The 25,412-nt window shown below is 41.8% G+C and overlaps 1 protein-coding gene across 1 annotated transcript in view; it reads right to left on the bottom strand.

Annotated features, from left to right (window-relative positions):
- GNS (glucosamine (N-acetyl)-6-sulfatase) overlaps window positions 1–25,412 on the bottom strand; it is a 49,712-nt gene that overhangs the window by 8,768 nt on the left and 15,532 nt on the right. Inside the window, exons 4-11 of the mRNA XM_061416600.1 lie at window positions 24,030–24,095; window positions 23,497–23,595; window positions 21,713–21,880; window positions 19,665–19,747; window positions 18,266–18,384; window positions 16,460–16,563; window positions 9,085–9,186; window positions 901–1,008 (exon numbers count right to left, since the gene is read on the bottom strand). Of these exons, the coding sequence (XP_061272584.1) occupies window positions 901–1,008; window positions 9,085–9,186; window positions 16,460–16,563; window positions 18,266–18,384; window positions 19,665–19,747; window positions 21,713–21,880; window positions 23,497–23,595; window positions 24,030–24,095 (849 nt within the window). The remainder of the gene's footprint in view (window positions 1–900; window positions 1,009–9,084; window positions 9,187–16,459; window positions 16,564–18,265; window positions 18,385–19,664; window positions 19,748–21,712; window positions 21,881–23,496; window positions 23,596–24,029; window positions 24,096–25,412) is intronic.

Below are 25,412 nucleotides of genomic sequence, written 5' to 3'. Positions count from 1 at the left end.
ATACAACTGGACAGAAAGGAGGAAACTTTCCACAGAGAAGTAAATTGAAAACAGACGTGAGACTCAGCTCCTACTAAGGGCTGACTCGATTAAGGAACATGAGGTGTGGCTGCTGTGTGTGTAGACTGCTGCCATCCCTGCCTGCTAATCTCCTGACAGGAATGAGTTCTAACGAGCCCCTGTAAATATACAGGTTGGTAAGGAGAAGAAATCACTATGCAGGTGAATCACTCTGCAGGTTTTTTTAGGTACTTTCATCCTCAAGGCTTGGGGAAAGTCTGAAATGAGCTTTGTGGAATCATTTGCAGTAAGTTGTTTATGAGCACTCTTATCACCAAATAGGACTTGACTTTGATTCCATCAAGTCTTCCATACCATCTTTTGGTTGGGTTTTTACTATATTTTAACATGTCAGTGTCAGGCTTCCATTTGGAGTTGACTCTATTACCCATTCTCTAAAGAGTGGCTGATGTCGCTCATGTCCCCTCCATGACCAGTCTGGCTGCCACCAAATCAAGATGCTCATGCTGGCCCGCTTATAGGTGGAAACCCTGTCTCTCTGCTGGATGCCACTGATCACATCCCTAACGAAAAGTGGTACCACAGTTGGGATGGGTAGAAGAAAGGAAGGGGTCCTGATAAAGTAAGAAGGAGGGCAGATTTGTGAACTTGGTATAAAAACTAGAAGAATTCGAAGTGTCCGTTTTTGACGGTAGGTCGGCAGATCATCATTTTCAGGATTACTTTTACCTTTGTTTATCTCCTAACCTCCCAGAGTCAAGTGACAAAGTGAAAGGAGGAGGACTGAGATTAACTGAGTTTCAGCACTTGGCACGTCTAAACCCACGCCAGTTGTGCCATCCGTGAGAAGGCGTCTAAGACAACTTGCGCCACACTCACAGACACTCCAGGACTCAGGGAAGGACACGTGGGGTCGGTGACGTTGCGGCCTTCTCCCTGATATTCCACCAGGACGTCTGATCGCCAAGTCAGATTACTTGCCCCTTTCTAGAAAGAAGAGCAAAAGTGGTTTCAATGAGGCATACAGAGTAGGCTAAAATCACAGTGTTATTCATTCTACCACTCAAGGGGTCCTGGGAGTCAAAATGAACTGACCGTTCAGTAACTGAAGGGAATGACTAAAATGGAGGCATTTGAAGGCTACCAAGTATCACGTCCAGTTGAAGAGTCCTCACATGCTCTGTCGCTCAATCATGTCTGACTCTTTGTGTCCCCATGGCCAGGATCCTCTGTCCATGGGATTCTCCAGGCAAGAATACTGGAGTGAGTTGCAATTTCCTCCTCCAGGGAATCTTCCCAACCCAGAGACTGAACCCATGTCTCCTTTGTCTCCTTGCATTGGCAGGTGGATTCTTCACCACTGAGCCACCTGGGAGACCCCCAGGATTCTCACAAGTAATGTCAAATGCTTTGAGCATAGTTATTTCTCAAGACCACTCCTGTGGAGCAGGTCAGGAATGGAAACCAACGAAGTCGTGAAGCAAGAATCAAAGTTGTATGGCAAGGTGCTGAAAGTTCAGATCAGACTAAACAATACTGTCTATAAACTCTAAAAATTCGTCTAAGCTAGTGCTGAGAAATTAAATATGGCTGGTGAGCTAAGGACTGTAACAGGACTTGATGGTCAACAGGTTCTTGATGGTCAGAACGAAGATACCATACATATATAAACTCATTTCATTTTTGCTGCACATCAATGGAGCAGAAGGAAAACAGCAGCGGCATTTGAAACGGGAATGTTTAAGACAGGCACACAAATGGTGAAAAGGAGAGGGAGTTTGGGATCAAAAGGACAGTGTAAGGCCAGGGTGGAAGCAGGACACCTGGTATGTGGGTTCCTGATACCCAGCTTTCAGACAAGGAAGCAGTGCCAAGGCCGGTGGACAGGCAGGCTGGTACCAAACAGAATAAGGTCCGGACAGCAGGCTGCCCACTTGTACTACACAGAATGGCAGGTGACGAGAGGCTCTGGGGCTTTTGAACAAGGAAGTGACACAGTCAAGGCTGTGCTTTAGAAAAGTCAGCCCAGCAGCAGAATCTGAGCTAGGCCAGGCTAGAAGGGGCTCCTAAGGGAGTTCCTTGATGATCAGTGGTTAGGACTTGGCACTGTAACTGCCAAGGGGGGGGGGGGGGTGTGTGTGTGTGTGTGTGTGTGTGTGTGTGTGTGTGTGTGTGTGTGTGTGTGTGTGTGTGTGTGTGTGTGTACACGGGTGTGTGTACGTGGGGGAGCGAGCTCTTAAAATGGTCTATAGTTATAGTAGTCAAAGTCTGGTTTGTGGTCTATCAGCAGCACCTGGGGGCTGCTTAGAAATGCACCATCTCAGGCCCTACTGTGGTCTTAAAAAGCCTGTCTGCATTTTTAGTAAGATCCTTGGGTGACTCATATGTACAGTAAAATTCGAGAGGCACTGCTCCAAAAGAGTGGTGCTCAAAATGTGCCCCCAGGAGCTGGAACTGGTTACAAACTCAAATTCTTTATTCCCAGTGGGGGCGGGGAGCGGTCTGCACTTGAACCAGCCCCTCAGGCACTGCTGATGGGTGCTAGTGTGAGAACCATTACCCTGAGGACTGGAGTGGACCTATCTAGCCTGGTGACCACAGTAGGGGGGGAGTGTGTGGTCTGCTCAAGGCTGTAGGGGGTCACAGCTGCTTGGAAAGGAGAGTCAGAGAGGAACTGATGTCCTCAGTCACTGTTCTATGAAGAAACCCGCACCATCCTGTGCAGATGAAGGTCACAGAAATCCTAAGCTACAAAAGACTTCAGCAGTCACCAACTCCCCTTTAAGAACCCATTCTGCCAATCCTGAGCCATGGAAGCTGGGGCTCAGGGGAAGAGCTTATCTGTTGGACTTGAGTGGACCTCAAAACCGCACACTTAAATGTCAAAGCATGCAGGGAGGAGAAGAGTGCCTGGGGGTCGAGAGCAGCTCTCCAACTCAGCTGCGTGTTAAAGCCACCGTGGGGCCACGTCATATCTCCAATCAATCAGGCTTACTGGGGCTGGGACCCAGGACTTAGCATTTTTCTTTCCCAGGAGATATGAATGTGCCACCAAGTTTGAAACCAACGAAGGGGTCATTCAGTGTTTTCTGTCAAAGGCTAGATAGTATTTAGAGACTGTGGCTACACAGTCTCTGTTTCCACTACTCGATTCTGCTATTGCAGCAGGAAAGTAGGCCAAGCAACACACACATGGACTACACAGATGAGCAGGGCTGTGTCCTGATACAGTTTCATTTACAAAACCCCCAGGGTGGGCTTGACTTGGCCCACAGGGGTTTGCCACCCCCTGGTCTACAGCAGTCCTGTGCAGCAGAACTTTCTGACTGAAATGTTTTGTAACTGTTGCCTGATACAAGGTGTCTGGAGCAATTGATATGTGGCTACTGCCACTGAGGAACTGAATTTCTCACTTTAGTTAAATAGTCACAGGCGGCTAGTAGCTACCATATTAAGGCAGAGCGAGAGGTACGACAGCCCTAATACACCAGAGGTTTCCACAGGACTAACCTTCAAAACAAAAGAACAAGGAAGATAGCCAGGTCCCAGGGGGCATTTACGAAACTGCAGAGAAATTAATTATACATAGCATAATGACTTTAGCCCTGTAGTGAAGTTGTTTTTTTTTTCTAACTAGAAATAAGATTAACGGTGTAAGATTTGTTTAGGAAGAGTGAAGAGATAAAAATTTCCCTCTATATGATCCTATAGATTTATTGCAATTCCAGCCAAAGCCCAAAATGATTTTTTAAGCAATCTGAAAAGCTGTTTTTATAAAGTTTACATGGAAGACAGAAGAAAGACAACTGTCTTTTAAGATACCCCTAAGAACAACTCTTAAGAGACCCCTAATAACCCTAAGAGAGAAGTGTACACATGCAAGGTTTAATTATACAGCTTTGTAACAACACACTGGTTGAGGGACAGACATATTTGTGTAACAGAAAAGACAATTGAGTATTTATAGAAAAAGAAATGAAACTGAATTCCTGACTCCTACCATGCAAGAAAACCAATTCCAGATACATCAAGGACTCAAAGGTTAAGAGGCAGAACTACAGAATTTTCAGAAGAAAATTTGGGAGAACTATTTTCTGACCTCAAGGTTCAAAAGTATTTTTATAAACAAGACACAAAGGACACTAAATCATCTCGTAAAAGAGGTGCTTCACACACTCCTGCACTGTCATATCTTAATGCAGGGAGAAGACAAGTCACAAACGGGGAATATCATGGCAAAAAAGGCATTTCACAAGGGAAGAAACACAAAAGACGTACGTCAAAGATGACTCACTGATCAAACACCCAACTGAAAAAACAAGCAAAGGATCTGAACAGACATTTCTTCAAAGAAGATATACAAATGTCCAACAAATACACGACAAGGTATGTTTGTGACAACAAATCAACAAGATTAGTCATTAGGAAAATGCAAATCAGAACCACAACGAGTCCCACTCATACCCACTCAGTTCAGTCGCTCAGTCGTGTCCAACTCTTTGCGACCCCATGAATCTCAGCACGCCGGGCCTCCCTATCCATCACCAACTCCCGGAGTTCACTCAGACTCACGTCCATCGAGTCAGTGATGCCATCCAGCCATCTCATCCTCTCTCGGCCCCTTCTCCTCCTGCCCCCAATCCCTCCCAGCATCAGGGTCTTTTCCAATGAGTCAACTCTTCGCATGAGGTGGCCAAAGTACTGGAGTTTCAGCTTTAGCATCATTCCTTCCAAAGAACACCCAGGACTGATCTCCTTTAGAATGGACTGGTTGGATCTCCTTGCAGTCCAAGGGACTCTCAAGAGTCTTCTCCAACACCACAGTTCAAAAGCATCAATTCTTCGGCGCTCAGCTTTCTTCACAGTCTGACTCTCACATCCATACATGACCACTGGAAAAACCATAGCCTTGACTAGACAGACCTTTGTTGGCAAAGTAATGTCTCTGCTTTTCAATATGCTATTTAGGTCGGTCATAACTTTCCTTCCAAGGAGTAAGCGTCTTATAATTTCATGGCTGCAGTCACCATCTGCAGTTATTTTGGAGCCCCAAAAAATAAAGTCTGACACTGTTTCCCCATCTATTTGCCATGAAGTGATGGGACCACGTGCCATGATCTTCGTTTTCTGAATGTTGAGCTTTAAGCCAACCTTTTCACTCTCCTCTTTCACTTTCATCAAGAGGCTTTTTAGTTCCTCTTCACTTTCTGCCATAAGGGTGGTGTCATCTGCATATCTGAGGTGATTGATATTTCTCCTGGCAATCTTGATTCCAGCTTGTGCTTCTTCTAGCCCAGCGTTTCTCATGATGTACTCTGCATGTAAGTTAAATAAGCCGGTTGACAATATACAGCCTTGACGTACTCCTTTTCCTGTTTGGAACCAGTCTGTTGTTCCATGTCCAGATCTAACTGTTGCTTCCTGACCTGCATATAAGTTTCTCAAGAGGCAGGTCACGTGGTCTGGTATTCCCATCTCTTTCAGAATTTTCCAGTTTATTGTGATCCACACAGTCAAAAGTATCACAAGGCAAAATGATAGGATACTGAAAGAGGAACTCCCCAGGTCAGTAGGTGCCCAATATGCTACTGGAGATCAGTGGAGAAATAACTCCAGAAAGAATGAAGGGATGGAGCCAAAGCAAAAACAATACCCAGTTGTGGATGTGACTGGTGATAGAAGCAAGGTCTGATGCTGTAAAGAGCAATATTGCATAGGGACCTGGATTGTTAGGTCCATGAATCAAGGCAAATTGGAAGTGGTCAAACAGGCGATGGCAAGAGTGAATGTCGACATTCTAAGAATCAGTGAACTAAAATGGACTGGAATGGGTGAATTTAACTCAGATGACCACTATATCTACTACTGTGGGCAGGAATCCCTTAGAAGAAATGGAGTAGCCATCATGGTCAACAGAGAGTCCGAAATGCAGTACTTGGATGCAATCTCAAAAACAACAGAATGATCTCTGTTTGTTTCCAAGGCAAACCATTCAATATCACAGTATTCCAAATCTATGCCCCAACCAGTAATGCTGAAGAAGCTGAAGATGAATGGTTCTATGAAGACCTACAAGACCTTTTAGAACGACACCCAAAAAAGATGTCCTTTTTATTATAGGGGACTGGAATGCAAAAGTAGGATGTCAAGAAACACCTGGAGTAACAGGCAAATTTGGCCTTGGAACACAGAATGAAGGAGAGCAAAGGCTAATAGAGTTTTGCCAAGAGAACACACTGGTCATAACAAACACCCTCTTCCAACAACACAAGAGAAGACTCCACACATGAACATCACCAGATGGTCAACACCGAAATCAGACTGATTATATTCTTTGTAGCCAAAGATGGAGAAGCTCTATACAGTCAGCAAAAACAAGACCAGGAGCTGACTGTGGCCCAGATCATGAGGTCCTTATTGCCAAATTCAGACTTAAATTGAAGAAAGTAGGGAAAACCACTAGACCATTCAGGTATGACCTAAATCAAATCCCTCACACCCATTAAGACATAGTAAAAAGATAACAGCAACTGATGGCAAAGACGTAGAGAAACTGAATCCTTTTACACTGCTGGTGGGAATATACAGAACAGTGCCATCACTTTAGAAACAGTCTGGAAGTTCCTCAAAAGGTTAAATAGAAAAATCACCACATGACCTAGCAGTTCTACTAAGGATACACTCAAGAGAATGGAAAACATTAGCTCACCCAAAAATCTATATATAAATGTTCACAGCAGTGTTACTCATAGAGTCAAATGGGAAACAATGCAAATGTCTATCAACTGATGGCTGGATAAATACGTGGCTGGATAAATACATGGAATACTACTGTTTAGTAATAAGAAGGAATGAAGTAGTAACGTGTGTTACAATGGGGATGACCCTTGAAGACAGCTCAGTGTTTTCAGCCAATCACAAGAGACCACACACTGTATGATTCTATTTACAGAAAATGTCCACAGCAGACGATCTGTAGTGACAGAAAGGAGTGCCTGTCTGGTGCTGAGAGAGGGAGCCTGGAGTGACTCCTAGTGTATCTGGGGGTTTCTTTTTGGGGGTGATGAAAACGTTGTAAAGTTAGATTATACTGAAGTTGTACAACTCTGACTATATCAAAACCTAGTGAGCTGTCAACTTTAAACTGGTAAATTGTATAGTAAGGGAATTAAGCTGTGAAAAAAGTGATTCATCTCATTAATAAAGAAATGTACCATAGAACCAACTATAATTTTGTTGTTTTTCACCCCCTAGATAGGCAAAAAAATGAAGCAGTCTGATAGCTTCATATAGAGCAAAAGGAATTCTTACACATTACTGGTGGAATATAAACTGATGATGATTTTGGACAATAACTTGGTGATATTTGTAGGAATGAAGATGTGAGGTTCCCGTGACCTTGGTGTGTATACACATGCTCACTGGGAAACACGTATGAGAATGTCATGGCAGCACTACGCCTAGAGCAAAACTAGAATACCACAAATGTACAACTGATAAAAAAATATAATTAAGAGGTGAAGCATTCCTTCTTATGATGGAATATTAGGTATCAGTGAACAATATGGATCAATCTGCAAACAATGCTGAACTGGAAAAAAAGGCTTGATTACAACTAGTAGAATGTCATCTTTAGAGTGCAAAACAAGATAGGTATTTTTCCCCCAAGACAGGTATGTTGTTTATGGCTACGTACATGATAACTACTAAAAAAATAAAAGCCAGAGAGTAACAACCATAAAATTCAGAAAAGTGATAACTGGTAAGGGCAGGTAAAGGGGTGGGATGGGGAGGAGTGCATAGGAAGACCCATCAATATGAAGAGTATTTCAGTTCTTAAATGGGATTATGGGTTCATGGGTATTTCCTGTGTTTTATAACTTACAGGAGTGACATGTACTCTCTTGGATAAGTCACACCTCACCTAATAATTGTGACAGATTCATACAAATCAGTAAGAGTTACCTATAATATAGAGTATTGATCCGTCAAACTTCTCTATGCCTAAACATATTCACATACATTTTTAATGAAAAAGAGATGCTGTTTGAAACCTCCTTTTCTCCCTGCAGTATGTGGTGGTCATCTTTCTAAGTCAATATATACTTACGCACATCATTTAGTGCTGCTTCAATAGTCTTGTTTAATTTTGCCACAATGTGACCAATTCCCTTCTGTATATTCAGGTTTTATAATTTTCTTCTATTACTACTGTATGTAGGGTTTTTTAATTAAACTTTTTATTATGTATTGGGGTACAGCTGATTAACAATGTTGTGACGGCTCCAGGTGAATATTACACGCAGTTCTTTATAGTTAGCACTGTGCAGTGCCAGACACAGTAGGTACTCAGATAATTCTTGAACGAATTTTGTTCTCTTAAGAGTAAATTCCTAGATCTGCTTGATGTGTGTATTCTGAAGTAATGGGTCTTATTAAATTAGCCTACTGATAGCTTATACTGATTACACTTCAATGAGTCTGAGTAGCTTTCATTTTTTTTCAGACTTCTATAATTACTGGGTATTAATCTTTTTCATCTTTGCCAGTTCTACAGGCAATAGGGGCCTCCTTCAGTTAAGCCTTTCTTTGATCAGCATTGAAGCAATCTTTTTGCACTGACTCTAGTCATTTTTAATTCCTCTGAGAATTGATTAGTTACTTCTTTTGCCTATTTTTATACTGAGATATTAATTTTCACTTTTAAGAATTCATCTGTTTAAAAAAAAAAAAAAAGAATTCATCTGTTAGGATTAGTTAACCTTTTTCATATATGCTGCAAATATTTTCTCAATTTGTTACCTGTCTTTGTGTATGATGGGGCTTTTGGGGGAAGAAGGAGAAAAGGAAGGATACAGAACTCTGTTTATATGTGTCTAGTCTTTTTAAAGAAAGCTCCTTCCCACTACAGATATGAGAAAAGCTGTATTCTCTGCTTCCCAAATTTAATAGTTCTAAGATTTAAAGGGTCTCCCCTGAAGATTTAAAATTTAACTCTACTTATACAACCTGGAATTTACTTCAGAGTCTTGGCTCAGGGCTGATTGAGAGCTTTATACTCACCAAAATGGGCAAAAAAGACATCCCATCCATCTGGGTCTTATTCAGGCTATAGCCCGCAATGTCCAGAATAGTAGGGCCCAAGTCAATGTTGGCAACGAGCATCTATGAGAAAGAGAAAGAAACAATAAATTGACTCAGAACACAGCTGGTCTCATTTTCCTTTTCTATCTACACTAGAGTTCTCTTTCCCCAAACCCACCCTTGAAACAAGCAGCACTTTCTATTATCTTTTGTACAAACCATACTTCCTATTGCATATATTCAAATATAACTATGACAATTTAAGATATAAAACATAAAGCCTTATAAAGTTTATAATACAGGCCCCTGGGAAGTTATGCTTATTTTACACAGTTATTGACCAAAACATTTTTCAAGATTCCTTTAGGATTGCCTTGAGTCTGTTATGAATGATGAGAAATATGTCAGGCTACTTTATACAAGAGTTTTCCACCTTGATTATTCTCACTAGTTCACTACTTGACTTCAAATTGACTCCTGACATTTTTGAAAGGCTCAAAGGTTGAATGCTTGTCGCCCATTAGGGTATCCGCCTTTTAAAAACTTTTTCAAAGTGATAACATGGCTAAAAATATTTGCAGTAGGCTTTGGAGAGTGCAGAAAATTTATCTCAACAATGCATCAGTAAGTTTCCTTAATAAGCACAAAACCTGGATGTTTAAATAAAAAAATCCTAGAAATTAAACACTGTGTAGCATTTATTCCTTGACATATCTCCTTGATTTACTGGATAATTTTCCTTCTGTACACAATATCTCTACCAGGTCTAAACCTGCATAGTCCGATAGAGGATAGAACAGGAGTCATATGTGTAACTTAAAATTGTCTAGTGACCACCCTAGTGGCTCAGACAGTAAAGAATTTGCCTGCAATGCAGAAGACCCGGGTTCTATCCCTGGGTTGGGAAGATCCCTGGAGAAGGAAATGGCTACCCACTCCAGTATTCTTGGCTGGGAAATACCATGGACAGAGGAGCCTGATGGGCTATAGTTCATGGGATAGCAAATTGAGCAATTAATACTCTCACTTTCAATGATCACACTAAAGTAGAAAAAAAAGAGGTAAAATTTATTGCAAATGTTTAACTATTACTATTTAATATATAAGCAATACAAAAGAAAATGATGAGATTTTACTTTATAAAAAATTTTGAACCAATTATTTGAAATCTGGTATTCTGCATCTCAGTCTGGAGTATCCCATATATGTTCCGGCTCAACAACAACATGAACTTTTGTAGCAGAGGGCATAGGTCTAGAAGTCACATGGTCACAGGCTAGAAAAAGCCTTGGAATGATGAGACAATCCAGGGAAATGAAAAGAACTAATGTTCACCAAGTACCTACTCCGGGCCAGTTCCTAACGCATATCCTCATTTAAGCCTCACCACGATTCTAGGAGCTTCCCCGGTGGCTTGGCGGTAAAGAACCTACCTGCCAATGCAGGAGATCCAGGTTCAACCCTTGGGTGGGGAAGATCCCCTGCAGAAGGAAATGGCAACCCACTCCAGTATTCTTATCTGGGAAATCTCATGGACAGAGGAGCCTGGCGGGTTACAGTCCATGAGGTCGCAAAGAATCAGACACGACTTAGGGACTGAGCATCCACGCACCATCCTAGGAAGCAGTATTTCCCCCATTTTACAGATGAGGAAACGAAAAGAGAAGTAACTGAAACAAAGTCAGCAGCCTGTAACTGGAAAAGCTGTCATTTACTAGAAATGTACCAGTCAAGAAAACTGTAGAGAAAACTCAGATCATCTTAGGAGAAGCCAAAAGGGGATTAAAAAAAACAACAACAACAAACTAATCCTGCTACTTTTAATTTAAAAACAAAACCAAAGTGCAGACACAAAAGGCAAGAAGACATCTTCTGAGTAGCAGCCAGGTTTCTTGGCTCCTGGAGAAGGAGTGATGGTTCCTGGAGGGCAGAGTAGTATACATATCCTGGCTCTGAATCAATTAGTATAACTCTGCAGCTGTTGGAAATTAACCTTCAGTAGCAGGCAACTCAGGAAAAGCAATCCATACGTTAGTGAGGATAAAAAACACAAAAACTATGTCTCTGGGGATTGGTGTTGGGCGGTATCTTTCCTGGTTCCAAGTCCCCCAGGTAGACTAAGCCACTTAGGAGACAGTCAACAAGAGTGAGTATGAATATGAAAGAGACCATGGCAGGAAAAGACAGACAAGCAGAGATACCACCTCCAGAATCAGATAAATGCAACAAGACTTCAAAATGTGGCTGACATATTTTCAATGATGTCCAGAACATGAATGAAGCCAGTCCCACAGGTATTATTAACATGTCCAAGGCACCAAAATAATGAAATGGACAGACATATAAAACAGTGACTGCCTGGCTCAGCCATCAGCTAGGGGTGGGAATGCCCTCTAGTGGCAGTCTGTTCTGCGTGTGGGGGGGGGGGGGCGGGGCGGGGAATGGGGAGAGGGGAGGGGGCGGGGAGAAGGACTGCAAGATCCAGAACAAACCAAGTCGCTAAGATTCAGCACAAGTACCATAAACACCATCCCCAAGACACTCTCTTTCCAAGTGTCTACATAATCATATCTTCCCTAAAAATGATGGAGTTTTGTTTGACTACTGGGTTTTGTTTGACTAAGAAGTAGAGTCTCAAAATTAACATACAATGTTAGGAGATGGGGGACTTCCAGTAGATACCAAGTGTAATTGAAGAATTTGAGAGAATTACCTCTCTCTGGTTTTTATACAGCCAAGAATTACAATGCATACTGTGAGCCCATCTCCATAAGGATGTCTAGAAACATTAGCATTTCAAGATCCTAAAATGGTACTGCTTTTATCACTGAGTGTAAACCTAAAGATTCATTTATGCATTGGAACAGAAGAGGCTCTGCCAAGACCAAGGAAATCAGTCCATAAATCACAGCCTCACAATTTATTTCGGAATGGTCCTAGGATTTAAGTATATAGACATTTTGATCAAACAGAAGGCCCTAAAAAACTGAGGCATGAGATTGAGGGATATCATGTCTTGAACCTGCTTATTTTTTAGGTCTAGAAACTACCTAAAAGAATAAGGGCTCCCAGGACTTCAAACAGACATTTAAGCCCTGATGTTAAAAGAGTTCATGTAAGGCTTTCAAAAGAAGACTGGAAGCGTACCAGATAGCACCCCAGACCCATCTAATGAGCAGCACTGAGAGCAGAGAACTCTACACGTCTTGGGCTGCTTCACCTTGATTTGCCCCTCATCCCCCACTTCCCTAACAAGGAGTAAGCTGGGATGAGACCTAGTAACACTAGAGAATTCACACTTAGCATCTTTCCAATTTCACATGGGGAAACCAAGGCTTAGTCTAACCAGTCTTAAAGCCAGTAAGCGGTCTTCCTGAGTCCCTGCTCAGTTCCGTTTCCCCTGAATCATGCTATGTCCTTTCCATTTTCCTACCAACATTTTCCTTTGTTAAAGCCCGAGAACTTCCACCACCAAATCTAAAGCTAGGTTAATGTTCCTCCAGAGGAGAAGACCTCAACAGCCAGTGCTTAGCATCTGCCCATACCACCTGCCCCTGCTCTCCTCAACAGCCAACACAAAGTTAAAGCCACTGCTCAAATGTGCCCTGTTCTGGCCACCAGGCTGTTGCCAGCTCAGCTCATTATGCTCAACTCACCACCCCGTGACCCTCACACAGAACCTGCACTGAGACAACTGCGCTGCCAGCACAGGATGAATCGGCCACCATTGCTGACACTGTGTTAGAGGCAAGTTGGAAATTTCACACTTCTCACACCACAACTGCCAGTACAGAATGTCATAAGCCATGTCATAAGCACAGATGACTTAGTATGTTAATTTCTACTGCACAGTAAGGTGATTCAGTTATACACATACAGAGATACATTTTTTTTTAAAATATTCTTTTCCATTATGGTTTATCATAGGATATTGAATGCAGTTCCCTAGGACCTTTTAAAAATTTTTTGTTTTATATTGGAGCATAGTTAACAATGTTGTGTTTTTCTTTTGTTGGCTGTACTGCATGGCTTGTGGGCTCTTACTGCCCTGACCTGGGATGGAACCCAGGCCCTTGACAGTGAAAGCACCAAGTACTAACCACCGGACCACCAGGGAATTCCCCCAAACCCACGGATTTTTGAGAACAGTTAACTTTCAGACTTGGTTCTGCCACTTACTGTGTAACCTTGGTAATATCCATTCACACAACTTGGATGTCCACCATTGTACGTTAAGGGCTAGGTATTCTTTTTTTCATTGAAGTACAGTTGACTTAGTATGTTAATTTCTGCTATACAGTAAAGTGATTCAGTTATACACATACAGAGATACATTTTTAAAAAATATTCTTTTCCATTATGGTTTATCATAGGATATCGAATGTAGTTCCCTAGAGTACATAATAGGACCTTTAAAAAATTTTTGTTTTATATTGGAGCATAGTTAACAATGTTGTGTTAGTTTCAGGTGTTCAGCAAAGTGATTCAGTTATACGAATACATGTATCTATTCTTTTTCAAATTCTTTTCCCATTTAGGTTATTGCAGAACATTGAGGAGAGGTCCCTGTGCTATACAGTGGGTCCTTGTTTATTCACTGCATAAGCAATTGCTTACATCTGCTAATCCCAAACTCTCACTAAGGGTTGGGTAGTCTAAGTTTGGATAATACCTCTCAAGTAGGGACTCCTGGAGTCAAAAAGACATACTTAGTCAGGTGTGTTAAGTGTGAGGCCAGCTGGGAACCTGGGAAAGGCACCCACTCTCGGTGGGGCAGGTATCTGCCTTGATGTCCCAGAGGAGAGCCCTAAACCAAAGCCCCAGAGGACACTAACTTAGCCGGGTGAAAGGAGCATGAGGTGGGCATGCAGACAGAAGCGGCCAGCCGCGCAAAGGTAAGGGGGTGAGAGAGACGCCTGGCCCAGGTGAGAAGTGAAAGGGGTTCAGCACAACTGCCACCTTCTGCCCATGAACCAGCTGATCTCCTCCTTCTCCCAGTGCCTTCACAGGCACTGTCCCGCTGCTGAGGACGCCCTCCCACAGATCTCTGCGTGACTGAAGCCTTCCAATACCTGAGTCTCTGCCTAAATGCCTCAGAGGCTTTCGCTGATGAATGCAGCTCAAGTATCTGGCTCCCCCTTGACACAGGGAGTTAAGAATTAACCTTCCAATGACAGCTCTTGCTGTGACTCCCAGGCTCCTCATGTAGTGTGCTGGCACAAGAAGATACCTGTCTGAACCGTAGTCATGGTTGAGTGTATGAATTCTGGTTAAGCACACATCAGCCAGACTGCCAGAGTTCAAATGCAGGGCTCTGCTATTCTTTAGCTACACCATCTTGGGCAAATCACTGAACCTCAGTTACCTCATCTATAAAACGGGGATAACTGTATTCATATCTCAAAAGGCTGTGAAGGTTAAGTGAGTTGGTATAGGCAGTAACACTTGGAACAGCACCTGCTGCATCCTAAGTATTCAATAAAGGTTATTATTGTTGAAATGGCTTCCTAGGACCTGGTTTCACTTAAATGACTTATAGAAGATGAAGTTTCTGATTTTAGTGACACTGTCAACTTGAAGAAAAAAGGAACAGTCTGTTTCCTGGGCAGCTGGCTGACATCTGTGCTCATCAGCCTCCCTCCTCGCACAGATGTCGTCCCATTAGCCCTCTTCCTGGGACATGCACATGGCTACAGATGTGCCTCCTCAATACACTCCCAACACCCAGAAAAAGCTCTTATGGTTGAATGGTCTTCCAATCTTGTCCACCTCTCCTGAAAGGAGATGTCCGTTTAGAGGGTAATGGATTTGTAGTGGAAAAGTGACTGGCTTTAGAAATGTGGGTCTTGAGAGGAAAAGAAAATTCAGAAGGCAGTTATGAAGGCCACTTTAAGTTTCTGAGAGAATTTTAACAGAATTCCAATCAAGAGCATTGTGAAAGGAAACAAGTAAATGGCAGACATTTAAACAAAGTAAACATTAAACCCTCAAATCAAATTCAAGTACACAGGATTCCTAGAAATGCTGGCCTATCTTCCAATTTTAGCTTAAATGATCCATTTTCTTGATTTTTGTTTGTCTCTCTCACAGAGCTCGGACTGAAATTGTGCTATCCAGGAAGACAGTAAACATAACTGGTAGAGCCTATCAATTCTTCTCTCTCAAGGTCAGACCAGAGAGTTTGGATCAAGGTGCCCATCATCTGCCTCAGTATTAAAACCAAGTATGAAACCAGATGGAAATGGTAACAAAAGAATAATGTGATCCTTTATGACAATTTTAGGAAAGAGAATCAGTAAAGCAGAAAGGCATTAGTAAGGAAGAGTCCCACAGAGAGGGACTAAATTCTCAGAAGACAAGCTTTCCGTAGCCTTATATGCAGAGGGAGCTCAGACCAGGTGGACATCAGCCGGGAATACCTGGGAGCAGGCTGGATTGAAGAATGTCAACAAGGCCCCCAGGGGATGCGCACACACAACAAAGCCTGAACAGCCTGGCTCGACAGGACTGTGGGCTCCAGCCTGGGCTGCCTCTCAAGGGTCATTGTGAACTTGAGGGAAAAAAAAGCAGAGACAGCGTTTCTAGTCCAGTCCAAGTGATTCAATCCAAAACTTTGTGGATGTTGAGCCTTTCACTTTCACTTCCAGGAGGTAGTTTTAATGAGCACCCTGGGGAAGTGCAGTCACCATGTAAAGATTCAGTCTTAAGAGACAAGCAAAAGCTATTCATGCTGATGTGATACGTATACAAGGGGAAAATACAGCGAAGAGTGGGTGGCCAGCAGTTTACTGTTATTATATGTCAGACAGTGAAAGACAAATACTATAAGATATCATTTATTTGTGAAATCTAGCAAATACAACAAACTACCAAATATAACAAAACATGGATATGGAGAACAGATACAGACACAGAGAACAAACAAGCGGTTACCAAAGGGGAGATGGGAGGAGGAGGAGAAATACAGGAATGGAAGGTTAAAAGGTACAAAGTATTAGGTGTAAAATAAGCTACACGGATATACGGTACGACACAGGATATACTGTACAATACAGGATATACAGCCAATATTTACAAGTAACTCAATGGAGCATGGCCTTTAAAAACTGTGAATCATTATACTATATACCTGAACTTACAGAATTATTGTACATCAAGTATACTTCAATTAAAAAAAAGAAAGAAATAAGAATCACCGTTTGCAAAGCTTATAAATACACTTGTAAAATCTTAAGCCAATCAGCCTTTATCCTCAAAGGAGGAGAGACAGAATAGGTCTCCTTTTGGGAGGAAATGCTTTCTTTTCTCAGGCAAATACTACCTGTACACGGCATCACCGTTATCAGGAACCTACCTTGCTTGTCTGATTTGGTTTGATCCCAGGCCCTCGAACCAATAGTGGAACTTTGATATCAAACTCATACAGCTGTCTTTTGTCTATTGGCAAAGAAAACTGTCCTGGAAAAAAAAAATGCATAGGGTAAAGATGGAGCCAAGATAGAAATGTCTCTCACGCATGCATTCATTCAATCAACAGTAAAAATAAAAAATAGCCTTGTTTTACTAATTATGGTGTCTTAGCAAAGAGCTTAAATCCCCCAGGGTCTCTAATTATTACAAGGCAGGAAACAGTGAGCTCATCTTCTTTAAATAAATGTCCAGAGGAACTCCCTGGCCTTAAATAGGCAAATACAACAAAAGGAATGACTAGAAAGTATTGAAGCACAAATATACATTATTTATGTATGATACTCCACCTGATCACAACTGAATGAAGTTAGTCGTAAAGCTGTTAAATAAAGGAACAAAACCATTTATCCAGCCTTTCCTGAATAAACCGTACCTCAAGATAACCAAACAGTTGATGAGGCAAATTTCCTGAGGAATTCCAGCTAGTAAATTCAAAAGGAAGGACAGAGTTATGAAGTCAGATTTTTCAGTTTCTGAGGGAACTGATTTACGCACAATCATCAATGGACGTTTCAGGCACAAGAGGTTCACAGGAGGAGCTCAGGTTGGTCCACATGAGCCATCAATCAGAAACAACATCTCTAAAGTGAGGCAACCAGACACCCAGGCTTCATGATGTGAAGCAGTAATAAGTACACAGCAGCATCAATAAGAAAGCATTCTTGCTGAAAAACACGCATTTCTATTAAGACTCTCGCTTTAACTATCAATCTATAAAAATGCTGAGTATAGATAAACAAGTTATCACATATGCAATTAGCCACATCTAGAATGTGATATTCTAAAGGACAAAAGACCAGTTTATCCGATAAACCAGTGGCAAGAGACAGCCTTACAACACATAAAAAGTAAAGGTAGCGTATGGGTTTTATGTAGGTTCGGATACATAATCAACTACTCAGAGGCACAATCAAGTGCTGACGTATGGAATCACCATGTCTGGAGTGCCTTCAGAAACTTCTGGCTAGAAAAGAAACATGCAGAAGGAATGAGGAATTCAAAAGACTGGCCCTGTGTCACTGAAAATTAAAGCTAGACAACAAAGGTTAATTTACTAGTCTTTACTTTGACTTTAAAAATATTCATAATAACACATGAAATGCCTCATCAATCTGCTCCTGTGCAAATATCAGATTAATTACCTTCAAGTTTAGGAAATTTAAGAGTGGAGAAAGAAGAAAATACTGATTTTTAGCTAAAGAAGGTCCAAGTAAAAAGGATGAAAGTCAAGGACACGGGGTTGACTCATATGGCAGTTGTGAAAAGACAAAAGCCACAAAAGAAAAACCAAACATACCAAAAACCTAATTTCACAAGAAAGTTTTTCCCCAAGGCAACCCTCTCTTGGTTTTCCTGTGTAAAATGTCATACCCCTATTCTCTAAGATCCACTTATCTTTTAAATCAAGTTTAGTTTCTCACCTCTTTCATAAAGCCTGCCTCCAACCCATCAAGCTTATTCTCTGCTTAGACTCCTTAGAACACCACATAATTTAGCCTGTCAAATGGCAAGTAATGAACCTGGGTCTTTCCCCAAGAGAATGAGTTGGCCTTCTAACCAGAGGAGCCCTGAGGGCAAGACCCTCCCTCTGGCCTATTCACCCCTGCAAAAGGACAGAAGCTCCCAGCCAGCGCTACTGACTGGGTGAGAACGGAAAGGCACTTCACCAAGGTCATGGTCTGCCCCTTACCTGTGTGATAGCCGTTGTCTGAGGTATAAAAGATGTAGGTGTTGTTGAGCTCCCCATTGAACTCCAATCGCTTGACCAGCTTCTCCACGAGGTCATCCACTGAGAGCAGAGTCTGCCACCTGAATGTGAACAGAGGGCAGCAACAGCACCTCAGAGACAAAGGGCTGAGGTACTGCCATCTTGCCCAAACAGCAAAAGCCAAGTCCAAACAAGCTCTTAAACCCAAAACACCCCCAAACTCCCTCCCAAAGAAACCCCTCAAAGCCACTCTTCCCCGAAAGCTCCAATCCCACATTTCCTTTCTTTCATTGCAAAACACAGATTAGAAAATTCCAGAACACTCCAAATTTAACTGATTCCATAGAAATAAATTAGGCTTTTTAAAAATGAATTCGCTTTATTATTTATCATAACTGGTGATGAGAATGAAAGACTATTGGTGTTGATGTATGACAGACACCAACACAATATTGTAAAGCAATTATCCTTCAAGTAAACAAACAAACAAACAAAAAACCCACTACCAGAAGGCAAACTTGTCAAATCAGCACTGATTGACAGAGATGAATTCAGATGGACCTGTGCTGCAACAGTGTTTAATGGACTAAAAGGGGCCAACAAACTGTAGTCATGGGTCAAAGCTTGACCACATTCTTTCTGTTTTCAACTGTGGTACAAGACATAAAATATTACTGTTTTAACAATCTGTAAGTGGATAGGTCAGTAGGGTTCAGTATATTCACAGAGTGAAACCAATCTCCAGAACGTTTTTCACCTTGTGAATCTGAAACTCTACACCCCCAAAAACGACAACTTGTTGGCTGTTTTTATATGAAGTTTTACTGGAACACAGCCATGCTCATTCATTCTCATACTGTCCAGGGCTGCTCTACACTCCAACAGCAGAGCTGAACATCAGCAACAGACACAAGATGGCCTACAAGCCTGTAATATTTACTATCTGCCCCTTCACAGAAGAAGTCCGCCAATTCCTGGTCTAAAACTAAATACACCGTAAGAGAAAGTAATGAACTTTTAAAAACCTGACTTAAAAGAATTTTCTCAAAAACTCAAAACAGCAAAGGCAGATATTTTGCTCTAGTCTAAGCCTTTGGGTCTTATGTAATTTTCTTTAGACATAGTGAAAAGAAAAATTTCAATCAAATGGCTCCAATATGTAACATTTTAACAAGTCAGAAGAATGGACTGTTTAATCAGTCCTAAGAGCCAAAGGCCACCTTACTGCTAAATGCGGAGACCCCCTATCAGAGTCTCTCCCACCAACTTGCTAAGCTCTGATTTTTTTCTCACAGATAACCACATGGTGCAGTCCTCTATTCATGGGTTGCTTCTGAGGGTCCTCAAAGACCACCCAGACTGAGAAAGGAGCAGCTCTTACCTTTTCCTAAATGCATTATCTAAAAACTGTATTGAAGAATTAGTCATTGGGGTCTTGGCTTGCCGAATTAACCAGTGCTTGTTCTAAAATTTAAAGAAAAAAAAAAAGTTAGCACCAAGTCACCAGAGTCAAAGTAGTAGAGTAGATAAAAGGATCACTTGATACTTGAGCAAAAAGGAACTAACTGGAGCCTGTTTAAGCAACTTCAGATTTTCCCTCCACCACCCACTCCCACCTCCCTTCTCTGTGTTTGTAAGGAAAAAAAAACATTCTGCAAATTATCACTTATTTTTTAGCTTCTTCCCAACCTCTCCCTAACAGCAGAAGGCCTGGGATCCTTCCTGAGCAGCGTAAGACATTTAGAGAAAGATACTGGAAACTGACTAGATTACATTTGTAACTTGGAATCTGTGCTTGAGTCTGCCACTCAAACTACAAAAGGGTAAATACTAACTTTACCTTCCTCTAAGTTTTGCCTAATAAGTTATCATTCTATTCCCCTCTATCTTCCTACCTAAGGTATAGACCTTGGGGGAAAAACCTTATCATAGCAATTTTCTAAAACTTCAAATCCAAATCTAGAGGCTTCTTCTCATTTAAATAAAGAAGTTTTTTTTTTTTTTTTTAATTGCCAAATACTTTTGATTTTCGTCTCCCTATTCATACAACCCTAGGCTGCCACCATGCAAACTATGATCCTCAGTCTTCTTTAGTTAGTATGCTTGAAAAATGCTATACAGCATGTTCTCCTATTGTAAATTCATGTTAGAACATGAATAACTGAGAAATTCTATAGCACAGTGACGTATTTAACCTTAAGCTGCTAAGCTTACTTAGCCATGGGAACTTGTGTGTACTTCTTTTGGAACAGAGAGAGACCAGCCCTTTGGTTTAAAACTCAATTCACTCAGTTTTAACATCATACACACCAAGCACAGCCTACCATGTGCCAGGCAACATGCTAAATGTTTCTATGTACAGACTCTTGAGAGTCCCGTGGACAGCAAGGACATCAAACCAGTCAACCCTAAAGGAAATCAACTGTGAACATTCATTGGAAGGACTGATGCTGAAGCTCCAATATTTTGGCCACCTGATGCAAAGAGCCACCTCCTTTGAAAAGATCCCAGTGCTGGGAAAGATTGAAGGCAGGAGGAGAAGGGGACAACAAGAGGATGAGATGGTTGGATGGCATCACCGACTCAATGGACTTGAGTTTGAGCAAACTCCGGGAGATGGTGAAGGACAGGGAAGCCTGGCGTGCTGCAGTTCATGGGGTCGCAAAGAGTCAGACACGACTGAGAAACTGAACCACAACAACAACTTTAATCCATTCAAGAGTTGCATGAGAGGTCAGGATCTCCCACTTCAGAGGGAAAAACGGAAGTTAAGCCTCTTACTAACCGTCAGGTCACTTAGTTAGAAAGCGGTAGTACTGAATCTAACTCCAAGACTCATTCTTTCTACCACCTCACGAGTAACTAAGACTTCAGGGAAACAAGCATCAGGTGGTAGCAGTCTTCAGTCTTCGAACCAGTGAACTGCCCATCTCCTGGACCGAGGGAGGGCTAAGTGGCACTGGAGGCAAACAGCATTTAGGTCACAGCCCTTTATTACACTCCTTGCTCTGGTTCACTTCTCCATCCAACTTCCCTTCCCAATCACATTACACTGTGTCACCACTCTTTTTCCTATGCCTCCACCCAGAGGAGAATGCTGCAGGCCCCATTCAGCCCCAAGGGACACGTCTCGGCCACTGCCGGGCAGGAGAGCCAGCGTGGAGGTTATCAGCAGGGACTGTAGGCAGGAAAGACAGCATTTCTCTACCACTCCCCGTGGACTCTCGAGCCGCTCGCCCGGTGCATGGCAGGAAACTTACCTGGACTCCTGAAGCACGTGTATACTACCTAGTGTGCTAGAGACAGGCACAGTTACCTCGAAAAGACTGAGAAGGAAGACCAACTACATGACTCAAAGGCCTCCTGACCAGTGTATTATACACGCAATCACATCGAGCCTGGCTTGATGCAAGGCTGAGGGGAAGTTACCGTTCCATGGATGTTGAAGTTCTTGTTTCTTGGTGCAAAGACGTTCTGGAAGGCGTTTTGGTATTGAGGTGCAGCTGTCCATGGCGAATGAGGCGCTGGGGTGGAGATCATCATGAAGAATGGCTCGGAGTTGGACTTGTAGTCCAGGAAGTCCAAGGAGACATTGGCCTGACACACAGAAAGATTGGTCACCTCACCCTACCCAGCAACTGAGGCCTAGATAAGTATCTGTTCTCTGTGAAAGGGGTGCAGGGGCCTATGTACTTCTCGCAGTTGTGGCACACAATCTACGGCACAGTCACTTGCAAGCGTGTTGCTGGAACGAATCATCTAGCTTTCAGGCAAACGCGTGAAAGTACTGGAAAGCACACCCCTTCTTAAGAAAGCCAGAGAAGGAAATGGCAACCCAGTCCAGTGTTCTTGCCTGGAGAAACCCCATCGACAGGGGAACCTGGCAGGCCATAGTCCCTGGGGTCTCCAAGAGTCAAACAAGACTGAGCAACTAACGCTGACGATTTTACATAACCTAAAAGTTGTTATGCCTCCCATGAGGAAAAAAAGAATAATTTGGCCATTTTAGTATTAATTTACATTAATGCAGCTCAGAGCATAAACATTTGATGCTTTAATGAATATAAAACAGAGTCAACCTAATTCACAATAGGGGGAAAAGTGAATTAAGTTACATAATCTTACAAAAATGCTGGCATCAAGAAGGATATCCTAAGTTATCCCAGCTGAAGTTAAGCTAAATGAATAATATTAAGTCCAAATATGCCACACCAGGGTTTTAATTTATCTGGACTTAAATTTTTCATTTGCTTCTCTGGAGACAGTTTATGAAAATCAAAGCTTCTCACATACATACATGCTATATTTTTAATTGTTCTAGTTGATGTACATCTTCATTTCTCCCCAACATGAAACTCAAAAGACACTATCAATTTCCTACCATCATCCCACCCATCTAACTTCACTTCAGCCCCGTCAGAAACTCTGTGGTTTCTCCAACACGCCAGGCACACCCGTCTCAATACCTTCACACTTTTTGCTTCCTTTGCCTATGGCACTCTTTCCACTGATCTGTACAGCTCATTCTCATCTCCTTTAGGATTTTGCTTAAATACTATTTAAGTATCTTCCATGCTCTGCCTTATTGCTCTAACTCATCACCATCTAACAAGACAACACACATATGTGTAAATAAACCCACCCCTAAAAGGTGACCTCCCATAGAATCGGGGACTTTGCTTTATTTATTGCTTAGTACTAGCTCTAAGGGGTGCTGAAGTACTTGGTGAATGAATGCCCTTTGGGGGGTTGTCATTAGAACCATCTTAGACAGGAAAGGAGAGTCCCCAATTCATGTTCCCATCTCAGTACTTTTTTTAATATATAATACTCAATGCCTGGAGAACCTCCCTGCCTCTATCCCCTTACCCTCACGATGAAGCTGTCATCCTGCAGCCTGTGAGTAAAACTGGGGTCAAGAGTAGGAACCCTTACAGTGTAAAACCTCTTCAAAGTAATCTCCACAGTTTTAGAGATTAGCCTTTGGAAAAGGGATTTGCTGCTGGAATTTCAAAAACATTAGATCTGAGCCTGGCTTAATTACAAAGAAAAACACTCTCAGGAATCTTTAACCAGCTGAAAATATTCTTCAGCAGTTAGATCAAGTTATTATTCATGCTACTCAAAGTGAACAAATATAACTAAAGGTTTCTGAGGCAGAGTCTTTAGTTAAACATGAGCTAAACTGCAAGGACAGAGCTTCCAGAACTCACCAAGACATCTGTCAGGTAGTCCACACTGTAGTTCTCACCATGCTTCCGTGCCTTCCCATTGATAGACAGGGTGTAATTATAATATTTAGAATTCTTTTCCTATTAAAGAGAGGAAAGTGAGTTGTCTTTTTTTTAAATGAGGCCAGCATACAAAATGAAAGTTGGAAACCATACTGGGCTAAACTGTACTCTGCTTAAACAGTGGTAAGACATAAAAGGTAACTGCTCAAGTCAATACTGAATTAGACTTCTTGACTATGGTTTTATTAACTACGAGTAGAATTTCAATAATATGTTTAGTTAAAAAAACCAGAAACAGATCCGGTAGAACAGCAAAATATGTTGCTAAACCTTGTGGAATGCAAGAAAAATATCTCACAACAGAGTGACTCACAAATCAACAGACTTTCAAGGAGATGAAATGGCCAACCGTAAATGCAAACCGAGTAACGCCAATATCAGAGCTACAGTAGAAAGTAGACAAGCATCTGTAGGGTTGTGTGTAACTGTCGCTGACTTCACTGTTCACTCACCAATGCATACCAGTAACTCCAGCCCAGAGGAACGTGTCCGAGTCCACCTGCATCTGGGGCTCCATACTGGAAAGCAAGACAAGCAATGCATTAGAAGTTCATGGGATGGGACCAGACCAGAAAGAAACACAAAACTTGTCAGAATCTTTTTACATCAGTGCCTGAAACCCAGTTAAGTGCTCAATTCCCACAAGTACAAAAATCAATTGAAAAGGGAAGAACACTAAAGACCTAGGAATTTCTGAAGCATAAGTTGGCAAATTATGGCTGGTCGGCCAAATCTAGTCTGCCAACTGTTCTGGATGGCTGGCAAGCTAAGAATTTTCTTCCAAACATTAAAAAATATAAATACTAAAAAACAAACAAACAAACAAAATCAAATATACTTGAATTAAAAAAAAAAATCAAAAGAGGATTATTTTTGTGACAGTTTGCCTGAAATTTAAACTTCAGTGATGGTGAAGCACTACTGAAACACAGCCACACTCCCTGGTTTTCGCAGGCATGTGGCTGCTTTCCAGCGACAATGACACAACTGAATAGTCACTACACAGACATATGGCCTGCGAAAGCCTAAAATTTTACTCTTAGTCCTTTACAGGAAAAGGCAATATAGCTAAAGCCACAGGGCTCATCTGCTGAGCTACTGATTGCATAGACTGAATGGTCTAGCCAGCCTTGTGGCTAAGAGCCCAAATCAGGCTATAAGCTCTCAGTCTATCACTGCAGCTCTCCTGCTGATGAAGTCCATTTTTGCTACTTTATTTATGTTTACTTTTTGACCATGCCACATGGCATGTGGGATCTTAGTTCCTTGACCAGGGATTGAACCTGCACCCCCTGAATTGGAAGCTCGGAGTCTTAACCACTGGACCACCAGGGAATTGCCCTGAAGACTACATTTGGACTCAATTTATCTGATGAGATGAATTAAGTGAAGAGATCACAGAGTCATCCCATTTTATCTTGACAAGGCTTAATACTGTCCATTTAACGCGGTACCTCTAAGAATAATTCTTTGTATTTTGAAGAATTTCTAATTTTGTGGATGTTAGAAGATCTTCAATATGAAAAGTAGTGTATGTTCTCTTTATGACCTGTAGCCATAAACCACCACATTTATTACTCACGATTCTTTTCAAACTGACTCATTTTTCATCAAACCCACAAAGCTGCAAATTCCCCCAATTATTACAGGCAGGGAGAGAATTAACAAAGTTCAGATCAGATATTAAAAGCTCTAGCAACCACGGATAAAGTAAATAAGAAAACACACATGTTCTCTTTGTCCTGAATCCCACTTTTACTTTAAAAGATAATCTCAAACACTCTCAAACACATTATTTTCATTAAGCCTGAACTCTGACTAAATGCTAAGGCCAG

Source organism: Bos javanicus, chromosome 5, assembly GCF_032452875.1.
Source record: "Bos javanicus breed banteng chromosome 5, ARS-OSU_banteng_1.0, whole genome shotgun sequence".
Taxonomy (NCBI): Eukaryota; Metazoa; Chordata; class Mammalia; order Artiodactyla; family Bovidae; genus Bos; species Bos javanicus.
This window is presented reverse-complemented; position numbering and strand designations above follow the sequence as displayed.